General features: G+C 49.3%; 1 protein-coding gene across 1 annotated transcript in view; it reads left to right on the plus strand.

The window, feature by feature from the left end:
* The window catches only part of SLC7A5 (solute carrier family 7 member 5), a 53,298-nt gene that overhangs the window by 18,383 nt on the left and 11,883 nt on the right, over window positions 1–23,032 (plus strand). The window contains exons 2-4 of the mRNA XM_084812809.1: window positions 5,802–5,927; window positions 20,896–21,001; window positions 22,686–22,730. Of these exons, the coding sequence (XP_084668935.1) occupies window positions 5,802–5,927; window positions 20,896–21,001; window positions 22,686–22,730 (277 nt within the window). The remainder of the gene's footprint in view (window positions 1–5,801; window positions 5,928–20,895; window positions 21,002–22,685; window positions 22,731–23,032) is intronic.

Below are 23,032 nucleotides of genomic sequence, written 5' to 3' on the forward strand. Positions count from 1 at the left end.
AGTTTCTCCAGAAGTGAGTCCACAAGCCTTCATATTATTACATCAGAATGGGAAGTCTAGTTATTCTGTCACCAGCATCTCCAAATTAAAAGGTGTGGGGCAGGAATACTCTTTTTTTTGGAGAACTGTTCACTTGCATTTGGAAGGAAGAAGACTCTTAGCGAGAGGGCTTCTGCATGCAAGAGGAGCCCGGAGCGCCTGGAGCAGTTTTGCTTGTTACCATCAATATCTAAGGCCCTTCTTCAGGCACGTCCTACAAGGGAGGTTCAGTGAATGACCTTTTCAGTGGTGGCCCCCCGATTATGGAATTATCTCCCTATCGAGGCCCACCTGGTGCCAACAAGTCATCTTTTTGGTGGCAGGTTATGACTTCTATTCCCAGGCATTTGATGGTATACGATGGGCTGTTTAATGCTTCAGCTGAATTGCTTACAGTTGTCACTAATGTTTTAGGGTGCAATCCTATTGAGATAGTTGGCAGTCTCCGAAGTGTTTGCATTTTGGGCTAGATGGCCAATTTTGGCTGTCTGCTGTGGCTTTGGGGAGGGGGAGGGAAGGAGGTTGCACTGCACATAGGAAGCTGCATATTTTGGCTCCCACCATCTCCTCCCCACCCCCCTGGATCACCCCCTTTTCCCCGTCTCCACGCTGCGTTTCCAAGCACAGAAACGTAGCCGGTGCAGAGAGAACCGCGCTGGCTACAAGGGGGAGGGGAGCGCAGTTTCTGGGAACTGAAGTCGGAGCCCTGGCTCTGGCCTTGGTTCCAAGAAATAGAAAAATGCTATGGCCTTCTACACGGCGACTAGTGGCCATGTGATTGCTCCCTTAGTTGTTTTATGGGGTGTTTGTATTTTAGTGGATAATTGTTTTATCTGTTTCAATTGTGTATATTTTGATTTTGTACTAAGACACCTTGAGTCCCTTTTGAGAAAGATGGCAGAGGATTGTTATTGTTATTACCATCTGGGGGAGGGAGCCCAAGTTGAGGCATTTCTGCATGCCCACCTCCTCCCTTGATGCATGCTGTGGCAGTGGTTTGTTCTGTGCCGATAGTCACGATCTCCCACCCAGCATCCTTCTCGTGGGCCTTCATAGGCTTCTCATGTTCCTGAACAGTCCGGGGCCAAACTAGACATGAGGCAAACCACAAATCCCATCAGCTGCGGGGGAAGGGGGGGTGGCAGCTGAGAGAGCAGAGCCGTTTTCAGCCAGGCAGCCAAGTCAGTAGCGAAACCAGCAAAGAGCCCGTAGCACTTTGAAGACAAACACATTTACTCTGGCAGGAGCTTTTGTGGTCGACAGCCTGCTTTATCAGATGCGTGGAGTATTGTGGAAAGTTTCAGGTTTGTATATAGTACAAACGGTGGGTGGGGAGAGAAAACAAGCATAGCAAAGTGAGGTCAGAAAGAAATGAAAAGCAGAAAGTAATTGACAGTGGCAATCGCATTATTAATAGTGGTCATGAACAGTGCAGTTGTTGCTAATACCACGAACATCCTGGCATGAGGTGAGCCAATTAACACATGTAGTGTGATAAAAAAAATCCTTTATCTTGATTCAAGCCTCTGGTGATCGAATTCATCATCAGGTTCAATTCTAACTATGTGGTCTCTCGCCCTAACCACCTTTGAGGTTCCTTTGCTCCCCAGTGGCCAAGGATACAAACACGGGGACCAGACCCTGCAACAAAGCCGGATGCCAGCCAGTTCCGTCCCCGTATGTGCTCTGGAAACACAATTACAGGACCTAATAATCTCACCCCCATCATTAGGGGCTCCTTCACTTGTTCATCTTCCAAAGTGATATATACCATCTTCTGGCAGGAAGCAGGGATTCAGCTCTTCCCTCCCCTGCTGAGTCCCGAGGAAAATCCCTGTGGGGGTGTTAATTTGCCACAAAGCAAATAATGGCTTCAGAATATTTTCCTCAGGACCGTTGCCTTGGAGAAAGCCTGCACATTAAATGTCTTCCTAGTTTGCCCTCTGATGGAAAATTTTAATTCTTGTCTTGAAGATGACAAACAGGTTCTTTGCAGGCAAACCTGTGAGTGTGTGTGTTTGTGTGCGAGAGAGAGAGAATTTAGAGATCAAAGAAGTATCTCCTCTAAATGGTCTGCATCATGGGTGGACCTCTTCACCCACTGCCATGGGGCGCTGTCTGCGGAGCGTGCCCCCTCCCCCCGAGCAGTAATCGCTGGTTTGCCACTGAAATTCTGGGTACAGAGTGCCTCAGTGTTTAAATTTAGTTTGTTTGCAAGCTAAATGGAATCCTTTCCGTGCTACGGAGCAACAGTAGAGGCATCTTTAGCTTGCAAGCGGGCTACATTTGGCCCTCTGGGTGCTCCGTAGTGGCCGCAAACACTTTTTTTGATTTGTTTTTGTTTTTAATTGCTTCCTGGGGGTGGGTGGCGGGGCTGCATGTCGCCCACCTCTGCTCTATGTGCAGCAGTGCTTTAGTCTCATTTTCCTCTGTTCATATTGCCAACGTTTAAACCTCGTGCACAGCACAGGCCACTCTTTGCCAGCCAGACTTTTACGCTGAGACTTTTTCGCGGCAGTCTGAAAGGGCTTAGCAGGCTTTCACGTCAGAGACAACCGGGGCGTCTTGTGGCATTTCTGTGTTCTGAGGAATCTTTTCCATCTTGTCTCCTGGATGGCTGAAAAAGAGGTTGCAGCTCTTTTCCTCATCGGCTGTGCCCCCTCTGGATGAACCCCACTGAGACAGCCGTGTTTTGCCTAGTGCTAATGCAAGGGCTTCCCCCAAGGCAAAAGTGACGTAGGCAAGGCGCGGTGTAAACATCTGCTTCACAAGGGATGGAAAAATTGAACCCTGTGGCAGCCATGTTCACTTGATTTTCCTTATTTTCCGAATCAAAAGTGCCCATATCAGCCTTCCCCAATGCAGCTTCCTCCAGATGTTTTGGACTTCAATTCCCATCAGCCCCAGCCAGCATGGCAAATGGGCAGGAATGCTGGGAGTTGTAGTCCCAAACATTTGGAGGGATCTCTGGCCCGGAGAAAGAAATGGGGCTGTTTTGTTGTTTTTACACGGTTCCTACCGTGCTTCACTTTTTCAGAGGTTCGCCTTCTGCAGTGGGCGCCATTTTATTTACCAGCAATGCACTGGACACTGTACCAAGGCATTGTGTGGGGTGGGGGGAATTATGCCAATTTCCCCCCTCCCACAATGCCCCAGGATGATGCACTATCCAGGGCACCAGTTCTTAAAGTTATAGTTCTCATAATAGGAACTTGCTTGATATTGAGTCAGACCCTGGGTCCATCTAGCCCAGTGTTGTCAACAGTGGCTGGCAGCGGCTCTCCAGGGTTTCAGGCAAGATTCTTTCCTAGCCCTACCTGGAGAAGCTGGGGATTAAATCTGGGACCTTCTGTATGCAAAGCATGTGCTCTTCCACTGAACTGCAATGGAAGCGGTTCAGGTAGTCCAGTGGAATGGCTACTGCTAGATGACAGTTGCAAGAGGAGAGCCAAAGTGAGCTGGTGTCTCAGCAGACCTGATTGCCTGGCTTGGCTTCCCTTCCCTCCTGCTGCTGCAGTCTGATAGAATGGCTGCTGCTGCTAGGTGACAGTTGAGGGAGAGCCAAAGGCAGCTGGTTTCAGTGATGTGGAAGCACATCCCTCAAATGTGTGAGGGGAGGCTCTGGTTACTCGGGGAACGATGCACTCTGCACATGCTTGGTCAATGTCTCTTACAGTAATAGCTTTGTAGTGTTTTCAGGGGTCCAAAGTTATAGATGTTACCTTGTTGCAATCCTGGCAACAACCCTATTATCCCCATGTTTGCAGAGAAGAGGGCTGAGGGTAAGAGAGTGGCTTACGTTGCTGGAAAAGGGTTGGGGCTGATCCTTGGTGCTCTTTAAGCCCCACTGAAATTTTCTGAGTAGATGCAGATGGGGTTGTGCTGCAAGTTTACACCCTGTGCTGTTCTTTGCTGCTTTTTCCTTCTATGCATTTGAGTTTGGATGCGTGCAAACATTTTAATAAAAGCCTGATAGAAATACAGCAAGCATCTTCCTGACAAGAGAGTGACAATCTACACAAATTAACGCCGGGCTCCTCACCCCCCTGAAGAGAGGCAGGAGCAACCCTGCATGTGAATTTAACATCCTCACACAGCCTTCCTTAACATGGTGCTCCCCAGATGTTTGGACTGCCACTCCCATCATCCCTGGCCAGCCTGAAATGATGGGAGTTGTAGTCTGAAACATCTGGAGGGCTCCAGGTTGGGGAAGGGGGTCCTAGCAGATGCACGCGGCCACACACTGGCTTGTTTGGCAACACTTCTGCTTTCCGCCGCTGGGGAGCCTTCTCCGGGGCCCTGCCTGCTGCCCTTTTGCTCCAGTCTCAAAGAGTAATCCTGGAGAGGACAGCTGCAGAGCCTTCTCAGCACAAGTGGGTGTGAATGATGCAACTGCCTTTCTGTCTTGCATGGCCCCAGAGGTTTTGAGTCATCCCGGAGCCCAAGGAGGAAGTTGAATAACTTATTCATTCATTTCGTTTGAAAAACGGCAGAGGAGGAGGGCCTCGGGTTCTTAGATTTCACATGCTTCAAGGGTGATTGGGAGTCGCAGGGTGACTTCCCTTCCTCCTCCTCCTCCACACCCATGCCTGTCTTAATTGCATCAGAAAGGTGCTGCTTTCGTCCTGCAAGAAAAAAGCCCCGCCTAGGGATGATGCAACACTTACGTTTATTACATTGCAACACCTTCCCTCTGATGCCAGTCTAGGGGTGTATCAAGCCGTCCAGTAGGCGAGTGAGTGCTGGCACTAAAGGCGTGCTGGCACCACAGGTGGAATACCAGCATGGCTTGACCCTTGTGCAGAGGGCTTAAGCCTCTGTGTTATAGAGAAGTGAGACAAGGGCGGAGGAAGAGAGATTGAGGGGGAAATGGGCAAGGAGAGGGGTGTGGGACATCGAAGGTGCAGGTACGCTTTGGAAATAAGCTGCTTCCCCCACTCCCCATCTTCATTTCTAAAAACTCACATGCTGGGCAATGAGTGCCGGGCACTCTCCAAGTTGTATGTCGTGAGGGGCGGAAAGTACAGTTTCAATCACAGCATCAATGCAAACTACTAGGGACCTGAAAAAGAACTAAATAAAGGCCACCCCTGCTGCCTGCCCAGCATCCTGCACCAGGGTTCCCCAGCTGGAGAAGAAAAAGAGGTTTCTGGGTGGAATGCCGTGACTGTCCCCCCCCTTAGTTTAGTAAGGGAAAGGGTAACCCCGGGTCACAGTCCTGCAGGTGGCAGAATTTGCCCTCTTCCATCTGGCTGCACAGAGGAGGAGGGGAAGTGGAAGAGAGAGAGGTTAACCCAGCAGTCTCGATGCATTGGACGACAACTCCCATCACCTCCAGATGCTGGCTGAGGATGATGGGAATTGTAGTCCCACATATCTGGAGGCTGCCAGGTTGGGGAAGGCTGGGTTAAGAAGACACATCCTTCCAAATGGAGTCCCTGCAGCTTTGAACTTCCAAAACGTTAGGCTGCTGAAATACATCTGTGTATTGGCTGTCGTCGCTGGGCAGGCTGGCCAGTTGGCTGTGTGTGAACCCCAGGCAGGTAGGCTGGCTGTGTGTGGTCCCTGGGCCTGAAGTTCTACACCCCTGATTTTGCAGGTACACCTCTGGGGGCCAGTCCTGGGAGCTTGCGTCTCACGTGGCATCCCTTAGGGGCCAACCTCCATGTGACAACTGCTTCCCCGCCCTCCGGTCTTTACCCCTGTGTCTACCAAGTTTCCCACCGAGAGCAAATCTAACTTTTCTCCACGTTTCTTTTCAGTGGTGCTCACAGCGGTGAACTGCTACAGCGTGAAAGCTGCCACCCGCGTGCAGGATGCCTTTGCGGCCGCAAAGCTACTGGCGCTCGCCTTGATCATCACCCTGGGCTTTGTGCAGCTTGGGAAACGTGAGTGTTTCTTCTCCAGCTTTTTAGAACGGGATGCAGGTGGGTGGGAGGCTGTTACAGGGTTGGGAGTGAGTACGAATTCTGGCCCCAGCAACTAGATGCAATGCTGTTTTACAATTTGTACTTTATCTCCCCACTCCAGAAGGGCAGCATCCATGGGGGTTATCCCGTTTTTGACCTGGCGTCAAGCCCTGTGAGGTCAGTGGGGCTGAGCAATGAGCATCCCAAGGTTATCCAGGGAACTTCGGACCTAAGCTGGGGATTCTTCCCAGTCCCAGCCAGCTTCTCCAGCGCTCCTTTTCATTGCAGATGCATTACATGGGGCAGCCATGGTTCCATTCTGGCCTAACATTTGCAGTAGCAGCATCTTTACTTAATCCTGCTTTTCTGCACGTTCCATCCCCCACCCCCCTTCGATCTCAGTGCAACCCGAGTTCTCCTTTCCATGCCAAAATGTTTTCTGCTGGACTTGTTTGACCTCCTAATGATCTAGGGCTGCATTCCCTCAACCTGTTGCCCTCCAGATGCAACTGTTGCAACTCCCACAATGGCCATACTGGCTGGGGATTGTGGGAGTTGTAATCCCAACACATCTGGAGGGCAGCAGGTTGGGGAAGGCTGATCTAGGGAAAGCCACAGCAACTGATCCTCCATCTCAGGGGTGAGCAGTACACACACACACGGAATCCACTGGGGGGTCACCCCCAGCCCCACTGCTGCCAAAATCACAGCCAGAGTTTTGCAGTAGCAGCAAAAAACCCAGGTGGGAAACAAGCACCTTGTTTTAAGGAAATGTTGTGCTCCTGGGAGGGTTCCAGGAGCATGATTTTGCTCTAAAACAAGGTGTATGCTCTCAGTGTGCTTGTTTTAAAGAAAAATTGCCCCTGTTTTTGCCAACGCAGCAAATTCAATAGTGGTGGCCAGACTCACAAAACAGGCTGGGGTGGGGGCCATGTGTCCCGTGTGTTGCTACCCCTGCTCTGTCTGCAGCAGCAGAGAAATTCCAGAAACCGTGTTGTAATGTCTCATCCATGACTTGAACAATGGGTGTAGTTCTGGAATCAGCGCTGATGTTCGAGACAAGCTTGCAGAAAACAGAAATTCAACAGATCTAGATATCCCCCACCCCCAACTGGAGATAACAGTGCTGGTAAAAAGTTTCACCTGTAGATCTTCTGCCTATCCCCACATCAGTAAGAAGTGCAGGACCAAAAATAGCAAGCATATTTCTTCCCCAGGAGATTGGTAATGCTGAGAATATATGGTTTCTGGGTAAATAACATTGCAGAGTTTGCACATAGTGCTAAACCACGGCACTCAACTGTGTGCATGAGTGGAATTGAGTCCGAGTAAAGCCTCAGGGTTGTGCACCCGCTCTTGGGAGGGGGAATAAACCAGGATTCAGTTTTGCCTGTTTTCTGACTTGTTACAGATGAACCAAGCATCGTGGTATAAAACAAAGTCCAGTCAATTGCTAAACAAGCTAACTACAAACCCTGGTTTGCTTGGCTGGCTTGTTTAACAAATTAGAATTTATTTTAAGCCATGATTCCTGGTTCATGTGTAACAACCAGGAACTAAAACCCCAACTCGAGGCCTACATATGGGCTCCTTTCTGTTTGTGCATGTAGCGCTAAACCAAGCATAGGAATCCTGGTATCCTCTCAGATTTTTTCTGAGAGAGAGACCCATCACCCCCAGTTAGCATAGCCAATGATTACGGATGATGGGAATTGCAGTCCAAAACATCTGGAGGGCAACAGGTTGCCCACCCCTGAATTAAACTGTGGTTCAGCATTCCATGGGAACATGGGCCTTATCTTTGTTCTGCCCAAGTTTTTTCTGTTATCCCAGACAGCGGTGTGGCCAGAAGAAAGGATGGGATGTGTCTTCTAGAAATTAAGGAGCCACACTTTTTTTTTAACCAGTTGCAGACTTGAGCAGTGTACATTGGCTTGCACACTGCGGAATCAGTTGTACACATTCCTCTTTGAGATGTGCGTTTCGGTGTGCCGTCTTAGGATCCTATATTTCCACACACCAGGAAGCAGCTTTATTCCAGGTCAGAGTAGTGGTCCACCCAGGGCACTGTGGTCTCCTCTGACCAGCAGTAGCTCTCTGAGCGGCCACAGGCAGAGTCTCTCATCACATCACCAGCCTCATTGAGAGGCTTTTAGCTGGAGATGGCGGGGGTGAACTGGGACAGCCAGGTGCGCCATCACCTGGGGATGTTCCCTTCTCATCAGTCAGGGCAGTGGAGGCTGGTGGTCCTGGTGTCAGCAGGGCAGTGGATGCAGTACAAAGCACCATGAAGCACCTTGGATAGCTCCTTTAGGGCTCTGGCTGGTTCTGACTAAAACCCGGAGTGCATGCCCCGCTGACATCGGAGCCACCAGCCTCCACTGAAGCAGGGCTGTCAAACCTCAGGCCTGCAGGCCAAATCCCGTCTGCCTGGGGGTCGAATCTGGCCCTCTGCAGTTGACCAGACAGCCACGTTCCTTTCCCCGGTGTCCACCCTCTTCCCCCCAACCACTGAGCATTGGGTGGCTTCCTGGCTTTTGCACAGGAACAGAAATGTTGAGATGCCTCTCCTAAGGCTGTGTTCCTGGCAGTGGGAGCTGCAAGCTACCAGAGGCAGGCATTTCCGCTATTTTGGGCCGCACCGCTTTTGCCTTCAGCTCCTCCCACAGCCCCCAGGAGCTTTTCCAAAATGGAATTCAACCCGGGGCTGAAAGAGGTCCGAGGCGCCTGCCACAAGTAGAGAGGCTTAGAATGGGCCGTTGCATGCAAAGCATGTGCTCGAGCAATGGTCTGTACTCCCTCCCAGGTGTCCACCTTTTGTGAACCTCGAATTGATGACTGAAGCCGCTTGCAAGGAGCCGAGTTTGCCTTGAAACGTGGCCATCTTCCCCAGCTCCAATCTTGTCAAGGGTCGCCTCCCTGCCGTTCGCGCCCTCTGCCCTTCCTGTTCTGCTTTTCGGCGATGGGCTGCAGGCACCTGATCGTGCCACTCCTTCAGCAGGGATTGAGGCTGGTCGCGTGGTTTCTGACCGGGCGCTTCTGTTCCACCCGCTTGTCCAGGAGCGCAGTGAGTGCCGGTGTGGTGTTTCCACTTGGCTGCGGCCTCCATGTGTTTTCGCCTGCCGGCGGGGCTGGCTTGCTTGGTGTGAGATAACATGCACGCCCCTTCCACTCCCACCCGCTGGGTGTTTTGCTTCCCAGAAAGGGGACATGGATGGGGGCGGATGTGCCGACAGATGAGTGACAGCTATGGGCTGTGAATACGCTGTTCGTGATGAGACTGCGCCCTCTCCTGTCCTTCCTGTAATCTGAGAAGCGAGCAGAGCGGTTGTTGTTTTCCCGCGCAATGCAGTGCATGCGGAGGACTGAGAGTGGCAGAAGAACACGGCAAACGTGCATGTTTTCTAAAAAGGGAAGGGAGACCCCGGCCCAGGGCAAGAGCGTCACGGCTGATGTGGCAGAGCGCCCTCCTTGCGTGCTGAGGGCCCGGGGTTCCTTCCTTGGCATCTCCCAGGGCGGGCTGAGAGAGAGACCCCTGCCCAGAACCATGCAGAGCCGTTGGCCATGGTGGCTAGGAGATGAGGGGACCTGTGGTCCCAACACATCTGGCAGGCACCGGACCGGGGAATTATCTCAGCAGGGCTGGTGCAGTGGCCCTGCTCTCCCTCTCATCTCCCCCAGCACAGCTGGCTGGAATGGCTGCTGCGGGTGACAGTTGCAGGAGGAGGTGCTCGGTTGTGCAACTCCCTCTTCCACACGGATCTCCCACCCCCGTTTCTCTCTCTGTGTCCAGTTGGTGTGGGCAACACGCAGCCCGCCTTCATCCCTCCTGACCAGTGGAGGCTGGTGGCTCCAATGTCAGTGGGGTGGTGGATCTGCTCCAGGTGTCAGCCGGTACTCTAACGGAGCTATCCGAGGTGCTTAACACCTTGGATAGCTCCTTCAGAGTTCTGACCAGTTCTGACTGGATTCCGGAGTGGATTCACCACCCCACCGGCATCGGTGCCACCAGCCTCCACTGCCTTGACCCGTTTTGCCACCCTCGGCCGAATTTGCCGCTGAAATACAGCACGCAACAACAACAAAGGCCTATTTTCCCTTCCGTTTAAGAAAGCGAGGCACCGTTTGCTGCCCAGATTCGGTGGCGCAGCAGCAAAAACGGGCTAGTTTGACCCTCTTCTCTTTTTTAGAGAAAAATCTGCCCTTTTTTGGCATGGTGGCCTATTCAGCAGCAGTGATGGGCAGGGGTGCAGTTTAGGTGGATGCACCGCCCCACCAGCATCGGCGCCACCAGCCTCCACTGAGTCAGGGCTGTCGAACCTCGGGCCTGCGGGCCTAGTCCTGTCTGTCCAGGGGCCAAATCTGGGCTCCAGTTGGGGGAACTGGCCCCCAGAGCGCCACAAGCTGCCCAGCTCTGCTCTGCAAGTGCTGCCAGAACGCTTCTGTTTTGTCGGCGGGCTGTGGTCTGGACTGGGTTTGTTCACGTGTCTGCTCCCTTCTGCCCTGGCATTTGCTTTGGTCTCGTTGGGGGGGGGGGGGTAGAGGTGGTGCTGCTGCTCGGCTGAGCTTGATCTGTTTTTGTTTGTTTGTTTGATGCCGCATTTGTTTAACTTCTAAACTGCTTCAGGAACTTTTGGGGCTTCAAAGTGGCCCAGAAACATAAATAAATAAATGGGGAAGGGCTGTGATGAGAGGCGTGAGCAAAAGAGCATGGATGGATACACATCCTTCAGCCCCCTTGGCAACTCCTCCAAGTTTAAAGGTCTCCCTCTTTTTAAAGCTTCAGCATTTTAAGGAATAAAGCTAACTTTTGTCAATTGTGTTTGTTTCTTCCTAATGACAGAGCCCTCGTGACACAAAACTGCTGGGTGGGTTTGCCAAGGGCAACCTGGCGGTGTCAGCATGAGCTGTGCTCTGCATTTTTTTATTTTTCGATGAACAGATAAGCGGATGGGAACTTTTAAGGGAAGAATGCCGCCTTCTGTGGAACAAAGCAGAGAAGGAGGGGGGGGAAATCCCTCCGGGGCAAAATAAGCAGCCCTTGTTTAGCAACAAATGAATAAAAAGACATTCTTTTCCTTCCCTTTCCGCTTTTTCGATCTTGTAAGATATTATTTTTCCTTCCCTCCTCTTCCTCATCCACGCCCCACATGAAATTCTTGCTTGACCTTTGCGAGAACCCTCTAACAGGTTTTCTGAGGTGATCTTCCACCCACAGCTCATTCCCTGAGACACCGGTTCTTGCAAAATGCACCTCTTATCTTCTCTCCACTTCCTGACTGCCCAGAGTGTTTTACTCCACAGCTTCCCCCTTTATGGCAAGCAGCTGGACTTGAGGGCTCGGCCGTTAATGGCTGTGAAATGCTGTGCATGCCATACATTTTGGGCTACAAAATCTTTGAATCTCTGTGCTAATAATAGTTTTCCTTTTAATATCTTCAGAGAGCCCTTTTTACCTGGCAGGAATTTGTCTCGAAGGTCTTTTCTACATTTCAGGTCATGGTTATGCAAGCAAGAAGTCTGGAGGTTGACAGATGTAAACTGAGTGTAGGGTTGAAAGTGATGGATGTGAGCAGTCTCTTCCAAGACTTCTCCAAGCCTTGCCTGTACATTTCCAGGCCTGTCTGGACTGCCATAAGGACTAGGCATGTGGTCATTGTCTTTAAAAAACACACACACACATCAACATGCTGAACAGCTCAGCTTTTGCATCCTGCACCTGATAACAAGTGTGGTGTTCCTGTGCTGTGCAGTCACAAAATTCTTGATATATTTAGTGCCATAAACGTGGCTTGCATGTTGCACATGGAGAATGATGAGGAAGGCAATGAGAAAATGATGCAGGTTTTGGCTTTCCCGTGTTCCCTGGGGAGTGCTGAAATCCTGCCCATTTACCTGGGACTAAGCCTGACTGAACTCTGTGGGGCATACTTCTGAGTAGACATATCCAGGATTGCACTTGGTTTTTACAATTAATTTATTTAAATATTTATATGCTGCTTTGTAATTTCACAGAGGCTCGCAGTGTGTTAATAAAATGCATTTAACACCCTCCCAGACAACCCAGAGGGCCCCTTTGCACGTAACAGCGGAAAATAATGATATAGTTAACCCACAATTCGTTGTAATGCATGCTGCCCATGTTCCATCACCATTTTGCAAATGCACCTTCCGACTGGAGGTTGCTATATGAAATCCAAACCCGGGCACTATAGGTTAATCATGCGTTAAACACCCCACAGTTAACCTAACATCTAATTGTGGGTTAACTGTGGGTTGTTTAACCCACAATTAACATATAATGTCCAGGTTCAGACATCATCTAGCAACATCTGATCAAAGGTTGCATATGCAAAATAGCAGTAGAAAGTGTCTGGAATAGTTTTAAGCTGGTATCAAAATGATCCTAGAATAGGTGCCTCCCTCATTTGTCCCACTTCCTTGGTGGGGACGTGAAGTGGGGCCTTGTCTGTGGCAGCACCCAGATATGGAATCCCATCCCAAGGGAGATTAAATTACTTTTAGGCAGGCAGTGAAAACATTTTTCTTCTGCCTGGCTTTTAATATTTTTTAATCAAAATTCTGCTCAGGTTAATTTTTTGTTTTCAATTGTGTGCATTTTGTGGTAATATTTGATTTTGTTAAATGGCCTTGGGGGGCATTTTTACTTCCGAAAGGTGGCACAAAAACATCTGTATAAGTAAAATACATTGCATAAACAGCGCATCGCCCCCGAGAAGGCCTTCTTTCCCCCCAGTCACTACCTGCCTCAGTTCTGAATAGGGCAGCCATGTATGCATTGTTAAAAAAGAGGAAATGTATCACCAAAAAAGAGGGCACCAGTTTGCATAACATATGCATGTACTGATTCATCCTTATAGATGCACGTTTAGAAATACCGACTATAATTTAAATAGGAATACAATATATCTCACCATAGTAGGGATGATTGGCCAGGTGACCTGTGTCCCTGTTCTGTCTGCTTTCTAGTTGCTAACTGTTGATGGGCAACTTCAAGGCCCTTGCTCTGCTCTGGGGTCTTATGGTTCTTTATCAAAATAGAGGACTTTATCAAATAGAGGACTGAAAGTAGGATACCCTACTTCTTGCAGATCTCTATAATGGTGGTGCGAGGGAGAGAATTGTAAAATAAAATACATGCTCTTTTTTTAGACCAAGCAGGGTGCCCTCCGGGAACAGAGAGCAGTCCAATAAAATCGGCACCTTTCATGTTTTTGGTGCCTAAGTAAGAAACTTCTGAAGGAAACATTTGCGTTACAGTTTGTCTTGGCAAAGGCACAAAAGAAAATTCTCCCCTTCCTCTGGGTTGTGGCTGCTTCTGTGAACGTCTTTTGAACTGTTTCTCTAAATAGTTGTTCATGTCTGCTGTCAGGCCCGCCTTATAGCACGAACACTGTTTAAAACTGGCTTTTCCTCCCATTTGCCGGGTCTGTTTTGCTGAACAGGGTCACTTAAGGATGCTGCAAGAGAAGGGTTAACTTTAGTCCTTTCTCGGGGAAAGTTTAGGTGTGTGACTCGATCAACATCACTTTTGTGTTTTTGTGCATCTGCTACTTAGCTGGGCTTGTTAAGTAGCGATGTGGGTTTTCCAGGAAGATTTGGAATTGGGAAATTTTCCTGCACAAATTAAGTTAATTTGCGTAGGGAAATGTTCTGAGGTCCTAGAGAATGATCTAATTTAGCATGTTCATTTTACGCTTGTGTTTTAATAAACAACAAAGCTTTAAAAAGTATCCCATGTTAATTTGTTGTCCCGGTACAACAAAAGTATTTGGCCTGAAATATTTGAGGGGGGAAATTGAAGCACATGCAACATGATTTAAATGTTATATGATGTAGACATTTTTACTGGAATACTTGTAAAAATGTAAAGACAATAGCATGTATTTCTTTTACACTGTTTAAATTTAAGGGGGGAAATCTAAGAGACTGAAAACCATCGACACTAATCAATTTTAGCATCCTGTGTGTGTGTGTATGCCAGCCAAAGATATGGCTTGTGCAGTTGGGCCATCTGGCTGGCCGAGGAACCCTATTACCTTGTTCGCTCTTGCGAAATAAATAGTTATCCTGAGTAGAAGGACTGCCGTGTCTAATTTGGTTGGCAAGCCGTGCTTTTGGCATGACAAGCCTACATTTTTATTGCACTCAAATTCCTTCTATTTTTCTAATAGACCCATTTCTGCCCGACCTGGGTACCTCTTACAGTGAGGCTTATCCTGCTAATTCCTCAACGGGCACGGAACCGGGGCGGAGTGCTTGAAAGTCCTTGTTACAGATTTTCTGATTAGAACGGTGCAGGAGGGTGAACATGGAAGAGCAAGGCGTCTCATTGTGCTCTCAGTTCTTGTCCTTTCACTTGATGGGATTGCACTGGAGTGCAAGTAGCGAAGTCTAAACCATTTGCGTCTGTCCCAAATGGCTCCTGGACGTCTGTGTCTCTACTTGTCATGGTGAAATACCTAGAAAGGGCAGCCTAGAAAGCACCAGCCCTGCTTCTGTGTATCTCCCCAGAAAAAGCAGTTGAGTTTAAAAGTGTCCCATTCAGAAATGGTATGACACTTGTGGGCTTGGCAGTCTGTACCAAGGACCTTGGATAGCTGCTTTAGAGTTCTGAGTGGTTCTGACTGAAACCTGGAGCGAATCCACTGCCCCACTGACATCGGAGCCACCAGCCTCCACTGGTTGTAGTCCAAAACATCTGACGAGCACCAGCCTGGGCCGGCTGCATTACTTGTGATTTATTTGGGAAGCATTTTCCGCTTGCAAGGATTTGGTTTTCAATCTCATAAAAAATGGGACACAGACTTTTACCAAATCAGACCGCCCGTCCATCTAGCACAGTGTTGTCTGCACTGGAGTGGGAAGAAGGTAAGATCTCTAGATGTTTTGGACCTCAACTCCCATCATCCCCTGCCAGCATAGTCAAAGATTAGGAATGCCGGCCGTTGAAGTCCAAAATATCTGGAGACCTGCTTTCTGCCCACCCCTGGTCTACACCAGGCAATCTGGTACCCTCCAGATGTTTTGGACTACAGTTCCCATGAGCTCCAGCCAGCATGACCAATGGTCAGCGATAATGGGAGTTGTAGTCCAAGGTTGCCTACCCCTGGTCTACACTGAGTGGGGGTGGGAAACTTTCCTAGCCCTGTCTGGAGATGTTGAGGTTGAAGCTGGGAGTGTCTGCATTCAAAGCAGGTATTCTACCACTGAGCTGTGGTCTTTAACAAAAGGAGAGCTAAACATCGGGGGAAGGTTTCTAAGGAGTTTGCATAGTGGGCAGTTGGCACTATAGGTAAAATCCAACATAAATCCTACTTAGAGTAGACCCATTAAAATGAATGTGACTTAAGTTAGTCATGATTACCAACTCCCATTCATTTCAGTGAGTCTACTCTAAGTTGGATTTTAGAGTACACTTAGGCTAGATTTACCCCTTGAGTGCACAAACCCCCCTCTTTGTTGCATGTACACCAGTCAACTGACTTGTCTGAATTCAGCACAGTTCAATGCAGCATCGAGTCTAGAATACAGAGTGTGCATGAAGATTCCTGTTTTAACGTGTGTTCGCGCAGGTCATGGGCCTAAAAGTTTGTCCTTAGGTGATGGTTGAAATTCTGGCTTCTGTAGTGAAGAGTTGTCATGAAATGCCCCAGAGAAACAGGCAAGGGAAGCTGGCGATGCCAAACCCTAAATCATGTCTGGTTTGCAGACGTGAGCTGCCAACCTGTTGCATCCCGTTCTCTGCCATGCCCAACTTGGCTTCAGGCACCCGCCTTCACTAGCCAGGCACGCCTGGCCCGGCGGCATCCTCTTGTGCCTCGGAGAGGACAATTTAAGCCTGATTAAAGAGCAGGCAGGTTCTGGAACTCGCAACCCTGTGTAATTTTGGTCTGACCCTGCAGCTCAGGATGCTTGATGAAGCCTTGAGTGGGGAGGTGGAGGGAGCGAGAGGTATTGGATTTTCCACCCCTTCACATCTTTGTATTGATATATATTTAATATGCACTCCCTCTCCTTCCCCCCTTCAAACTGGCACTGCCTGCCTCTGAACGCAGCAAGTTGCTGATCTTTGAAATCCGTTTTGTTCCGTCTCTTGTGGTGTCCTGCCGAAAGCAAGAGCAAGCCCCGATTTGGCAAGTCCATCTGGTAGACAAGGTGTTTTGCTTTTGCATGTAGCTGTGTTCTGATCCAATAGGGGGAGGGGGGGAAACCATACTAATTAGCTTGTCTTGGGTCCGTCTAAGAGCCGCCTTCATTGGCTTCTTGTCCCTTCATCAGCCTCTCGTTTTAAATCTTCTGAGCGGCTCAAAAGCTGGAGGGAATAAACTTATTATGGGGAAGCAAGTCAGACCGCCGTGGGGCGCTCTGTTTTTAATGCCAGGTCAGAAGCATATATGCCGTGAATAGAGATGTGAAGGTTTGGCGGAAAAAATGAGGCGGGGGGGGGGGGAATGTGTTTTGTTTCCAAATTTTCCAAAAATCCAAATGTCTTTCCCTCCAATTTTTTCCAGTCTCTCTCTCTCCTTCCCCCCCATTTTTTCTGGGGTTTTCCCAGGCCTTCACATCTCTAGCCATGAAAGAACTGGTGAAGCTGGAAAGCAGCCTGAATCATTTTAACAGGGTACAGATGACACAGAAGAAGCATCAAGTAGGCAAAAGATGTGGTAGGGGCCAGAGAAGATGGCGGTGCCGCAATTTGGTACTACCTTTTGAGGCTGAGAGCGGGAAAGGCTATCGGACAAGGACGGACCTCTTTTGGGAGCATTTGATGTGGTGGTGTAGAACGCTGGCCTGAGGTGGGACTTGCTTTGCCTTGACTGTGAGAACCCTTTCAGGTCAAGTTTCTCGGAGAGGGTGGCGCAAGGCGCCTGGTGTTCTTTCCCAGGCGCCAGCCTTGTGCGAACAGCACAGGCCCGTCAACTTGAGTTAAAGATGCATTTTTAGCCCAGCAGGGAGGGAGGAAATCTGGCGGCCGAGGCTCCTTTTTTTGTGGCTCTCGTCTCAGTAAATTGAATAATAGCACTTTATGAGTGTTTATTGACAAACTTTGCTAGCTGTGCCTGTTCTGCAAGGAAGGGAAGGGCAAGCCAGTGAGTTGCCTTTTCTCCAAGGGGAAGGCTGGGGGAAAGTCCCCTCTTGTTTCCCCCCTGCGGTGATATTAGTGGTCCTGGCTGGGAGCCATGGGTGTGGATCCTGAAACTCGCTCCACTTTCTGGGCTGGATGGCCCTGGGTGCGATAGATTTGGGTACCCTAGAAGAAGGCGGGGCTCTAGCTCATGTGCTAGAGGCATGCAGAAGGCCCCGGGTTCAATCCCCAGCAACAGTGGCCAGGAGAAGGGGGTAGAGATGTCTGGGGAACCCTGGGTGGAAAGTTTGGCCCCTAGGCAAGCTGGATTTGGCCTCTAGGTCTGAAGTTTGACACCCCTGCAATATGCCAGTGAATGCCAGTTGCTGAAGAGCAAGAATTAGAGAGGGTTCTTGCCATCATGTGCTGCTTGTGAGCTTCCTGAAGGCCTTTGGTTACCCACTTCAAGGATCTGGAAGCTGGATCCTTTGGTCCAGTCCAGCAGGGCTGCTCTTATGCCAACCATTCAAGAGCTATTTTTTGGCTAAAAACAGTTACGCCTGGGATCATCTTGTTGTAATACCCCTTGGCCGCCATATTTGAGTTCCTACTAGAGATTTCTTAAGTTGAGATACATTTCGGCATTTCTCTGGATCAGGCTTCCCAAGCTGGCACCTTCCAGATGTGTTTGGACTACAGCGCTCATCATCCCAAGCCAGGATGTTAGGAGCTGTAGTCCAGTACATCTGGAAGGCGCCAGCTTGGGGGCAGCTGACCTAGAGCCACTTGTTACATTTATGTTCCGCCCATTTTCCTGAGGACCCAAGACCAACACCCCCTGAACAACTGGGATGAGAACTGGTCAAGACCAAGCCTGCTGAGCATCGGAGGACTTCAGGCTTCACTGATCCCCCTTGGAGCCCTCCCCTGGTTTTTCTTTTTATCTTTCAAATTTTATTGACGGCTTCAGCCCTTGCATGTTTCCACCCAGCCCTACCTCTGCTTACTTCAATCATCTCAGTGAATAACCCCTTTGTGCTGACTCTGTGGCGTGGTTAGGACCGGTGCCAACACGATCCAAAAATTAAGCGTTCTGAAGCCGCACGATTCCTCTATTTCTCCCCCCCTCCCCAAGAAACCCTCAGGCGGTGATAGAAATGGCAAGTCGCCATTACCAGCAATTTGGCCGCTTCAGGGCTTGCGGGCAAGGGGTTGTGTTGGAGCGCGTTGCTTTTGATTTGGTTAATTTTAGAGCGGAGTGTGGTCGAAGAGGCATTTGAGCCGGGCGCCATGGCGGGGGAAACGCTGGCTCATTCCAGCAGCTGCTGCTGTGTTCCGAGGGCGTTTACTGTTAATCGGTTGAATCAAGGAGGGGCAGAGGCAATGAGCCGGGGCGTGTAAACAGAGAAGGCCCTTTTGGACTGCAGCAGGTGCCTGGCGTGGGGGTGGGACAGTTACACCCACCTGGTGGCATTGCATTCTATGGCAAATTAAAGAGCACCTTTCTCTTTCAGGCCCTCCTTGTAATTATTTCATAATACCTATGATTGGGAGCCTTGTGTAGTGTCTATGGCTCAAATTGCATTCAGTGCTTACTGATCTGTAGCTGGAAGCCATCTGAAGTGTTTTGGCTTCACCGCAGTTACGGTTTCCGGATGTCAGCAGCTTCTCCTCCGTCAGCGATGTAACAAAGCGAGCAAAGTGATCAAAGCATCGAGTAAGGGAGAAATGGAAGTCAAGTGTCAGGCTTTTGAGGGGGATTCCAGATTTTGCAGCAGTATCCTAGAGAGTTTGTTTAAAAACCTGTATAACCTGCCTTTCCTAAATGTTCAAGACAGCTAAGCCACAAGATCCGATTGAAAATACGGCTGCAAAAACGTTCCATCAAGTTGTCTTAGAGTGGCGGAGTGGGCACACTGGTTTTGTCAGGTGCATTCTCTGTTTACTGCGTAAGCTCCAGGTAGCTTATTATAAGATGTAGATGTTGTGTAAGTCGTTACCTTAAGGTGATGGGGTGCAAATGAGAACAGCGATCCCATATCTCAGAGTTATACCAAAGTTGGAATTTCATTAAATTTCTACAAGGCGTAGAATCACTGCCTTCCTTCTTCGCAGCTCCTCACCTCGTTTGCATGGAATACACACATACACAAACACACACACCCCGACTCTGGCTTCTCTAAATGACAGTGGGTCTCCAAGTGTGTAGAATTTGGCAGTAGGACCTCCAGCGGGAGGGTCAGGACCCCTGCTCCAGGGTCTTCAGGGATATGTTTCTTTCCCCCAGCCCAGTTTCCTGGAGAGATTGGGGACTGAGCCCCTGGGAGCTCCTAAATGCAAACTTTATGGGGTTGGATCTAGACTAAGAGGCACTTAATGCAGAATTGATGTCAATGAGGACTACACTGATCCGGATGCAGCCAGTGATATACAGTTGAGACATCCATGCCGTGTCTCCTCCCTTCTCCCTCCCCTTGCAGAGCCATAATGGTACACGAGGATAAAAGTGTCTTGAGAACTGCAAAGTATTGGGATTAATGGAAGGTCTCCAGAAGCAGAATCTCGGAGGTTTCAGCAAAACCCACTTTGGAAATACGTTTGCGTATCCCTTCCGTGGGGTTCCATTGTGCCCCGCGCCGTCTCGCGTTCCTGTTTTAACGTGATGCTGGCAGGGGCTTGCTTGGTCAGGGAAATGTCTGGTTTGTCGTTCACGGAAGAAAGACTCTTCTGTTACGAATGCCCCCTCCCCCGGTGAATCACTGGAATGTCGAGTCTGGGGAAGTGCGAAGAGTTTAACCTCGCCGTGGCAGAAGTGCCCATGTGATGGGCCTCTCCAAGCTCTTAGCACCCTAAGACGGATCACACGGGAGGCAGCAGTGAGGTCAGACAGCCTGCTGCACCCTTCCCAGATCCTCGTGCCTCCCTTCCAGGCGCACCTGGGGGCTCCATCTTCAGAAGAGAGCCAGGAACTGAGAGCCGGCCTTTCACCACCCTCTCTCTTCCTATCCCAGGCTCTCTGGCCATCAGATCAAAAGGCACGAAACGACATTTCTACCGAGACATCACTGTAACTAAAATAAACGCTGCAAATGTGCTGGAAGTTCCTTCAAGAAACATACAATTGCAGAGACCCCCTCCCCATATATATATCCTGCACTGTTTCCATACAAGAATGGAGTTCCTGTTATTCATTTGGATTCTTAGGGGCCCTTACCACAATTCACGGGGTAAAGACTCGAGGGTTTCTCTGGACAGCACAGGGACTGGAGGGATCTTTACGTCCTGACCAAGTGAGAACAATACTTGTCCTCCTTTCTTTTCTTTCTTAGTCAAAATCTTTTGACAATAAATGTGCTTTCCTTGTTCCTAATGTCCTTTGTTTGAGTATTGTAGGGTTTATAATTTGTGACTGAATTTCATCCTCCATTGTACTAAAGGAAGCAGACCTTTTCAGTAGCAATTGCTGTTTACAGGGTAGGGCAAGCAATTAAAGGTTTACAACACCTGGGATTGTTTCACTTAGAAAAGAGTCAAGTAAAGGGAAGCATGATAGAGGTGCACAAAATTATGGATGTCATGGAGAAAGTGGAGAGGACACATTTTTCTCCGTCTTGCGTCATACTAGAACCCAGTGAGTTCGCCCAATGAAGCTGATTGGTGAGAGCTTTTGGAGGGTGGGAATATTTTTTCCCCATTAGGCAATCCACGGTTTTCTTGTGGTGAGGGCAACTGCAGCGATGGATGTGTCATGTAGTACACTATACAGACATGCTCACCCTTTTCAGCTCTGGAAAGGACCCACCCATTTGGGCACGCTGTATTTTAATCCCTTGCCTTTCTGCGTTTTATCTCCTGCAGGTGATGTGCCAAATCTGAGTCTAGAACACTCCTTTGACGGCACAAACACAGAGGTTGGGAACATTGTCCTGGCCTTGTATAGCGGTCTCTTTGCTTATGGAGGCTGGTAAGTTCTGTGAGAGAGAGAGAAACAAACCCATAGCGGTGACCAACCAGGAAAGAGATCTTGGGGTGGTGGTGGACAGCTCAATGAAGATGTCGACCCAGTATGCAGCCGCTATAAAAAGGCAAAATCTATGATAGGCATAATTAGAAAAGGAATTAAGAATAAAACTGCCAGTATCATGCTGCCCTTATACAAATCTATGGTGCAAGCACACTTGGAATTCTGTGTGCAGTTCTGGTCACCACCCCTAAAAAAGGATATTGTAGAGCTGGAAAAAGTGCAGAAAAAGGCAACCAAAATGATCAAGGGGCTGGAGCATCTCCCCAGTGAGGGAAGGTTACAACAGCTGGGATTGTTTCGCTTGGAAAAGGGAGGGTAAGGGGAGAGATAATAGAGGTGTACAAAATTATGCATGGTGTGGAGAATGTGGAGAGGGAGAAATTTTTCTCCCTCCCTCATAATACTAGAACCTGGGCTCACCCCATGAAGCTGATTGGTGGGAGATTCAGGACAGATAAGAGGAAGCACTTCTTCACCCAGCACAGAGTTAAACTATGGAACTCACTACCACAGGATGTAGTGATGGCCGCCAATTTGGATGGCTTTAAAAGAGGGTTAGACAAATTAGTGGAGGAAAAGGCTATCAGTGGGTACTAGCCCTAATGGCTATGTGCTACTTCCAGAACCAGAGGCAGTGAGCCTCTGTACACCAGTTGCTGGGGAACATGGGTGGGAGGGTGCTGTCGGGCTCGTGTCCTGGTTGACAGCTGGTTGGCCGCTGTGTGAAGAGAATGCTGGCCTAGATGGACCCTTGGTCTGATCCAGCCTCAGGGCTCTTCTGATGTTCTTAGCTCGCAGTCCTTCCTCCTTCCCTGTTCTGCTGGTGAATTTAGTGGGTGTGCAGAGCTTATCAAAGGGACGGCCCGGCCTGGCCCACATGTCCTGCTTCAGTTCTTCCTCAGTTTCAGAATGTGCGTGTGGCCAAATCCAGCCCTCCAGGGTTCTCTGGAATGCCATGCCTGAAATAGCACAAAAAAGCAATAAACGGCATTTCAACAACAGGGGAAAAATCAGCAGTAGATCCAAGGAGCAAAATCAAAAGCCCAGCAAAATAAAAATCTTTACCTAAATATGCAAATATACAGGTCAATAGCAGGTGAGGCAGTAGGACCAATTTCCTCAGAGCCTCACATCTGGAGCTGGCCACCTCAAGGCTGACAAACAGTACCCTTGGGGAAGGACCGTAGCTCAGTGGTAGAGCCCCTGCTTTGCATGCAGAAGGTCCCAGGTTCAATCCCCGGCATCTCCAGGTAGGGCAGGAAAAAGACTCCTACCTAAAATCCTGGAAAGCCGCTGCCAGTAAGCAGTATTGAGCTAAGTGGGCCGATTGTCTGACTTGGTGTGAGGTGACAGTTCAGCCTCCAGATCTTGAAAAGATCCTGCAAAGGAGAGCATTCTACAACTGGGGTGCCACAGTTGAGAAGGCCCTGCCACCAGTTGCCACCTGTCTCCCTTTTCCAGGGGCAACGCCTGTAAGCTCCGATGTTGTCTTCTTTTCCTATTCCACCCACACTCCAGTTCTGCTTAGGGGCAAGCTGTCTCTTCTGCTGAACAACTCTGCATTGTAACCTAAATGACCCTTTCTTTTTTTGTGTCCCTTTCCCTCCTTTTTTTTTAAATGCAGGAATTACTTGAATTTTGTCACAGAAGAGATGATTAATCCTTACAGGTAAGTGTTTGGGTGAGTTTTTTAACTGAGAGTGGCCTGTTGATGATGGAGGGGGAAGAGAATTTGCCAAATTGGTGCTCTTTAAAGGGAATCCCTGTCTGTTTCATGCCGCATTTCCAGCCACTCTTGTGCAGCAAACTGCCCTATTGGCTATCTTGAGAAAAGGACAATAAAAAGAGTGGGGGTGAGGAGGGGACGTTGCCTTGTTCAGAAAGGCTCAGGATGACATTTGTGCACAACGCTTGTAGGACAGCATCTTTACGCTTCTCTGCGCTGCATCTGCCGGTGCAATATCCTCCCTG

Source organism: Heloderma suspectum, chromosome 8 (genome assembly GCF_057233095.1).
Source record: "Heloderma suspectum isolate Gila_16-S chromosome 8, 16-S_ref, whole genome shotgun sequence".
Taxonomy (NCBI): domain Eukaryota; kingdom Metazoa; phylum Chordata; class Lepidosauria; order Squamata; family Helodermatidae; genus Heloderma; species Heloderma suspectum.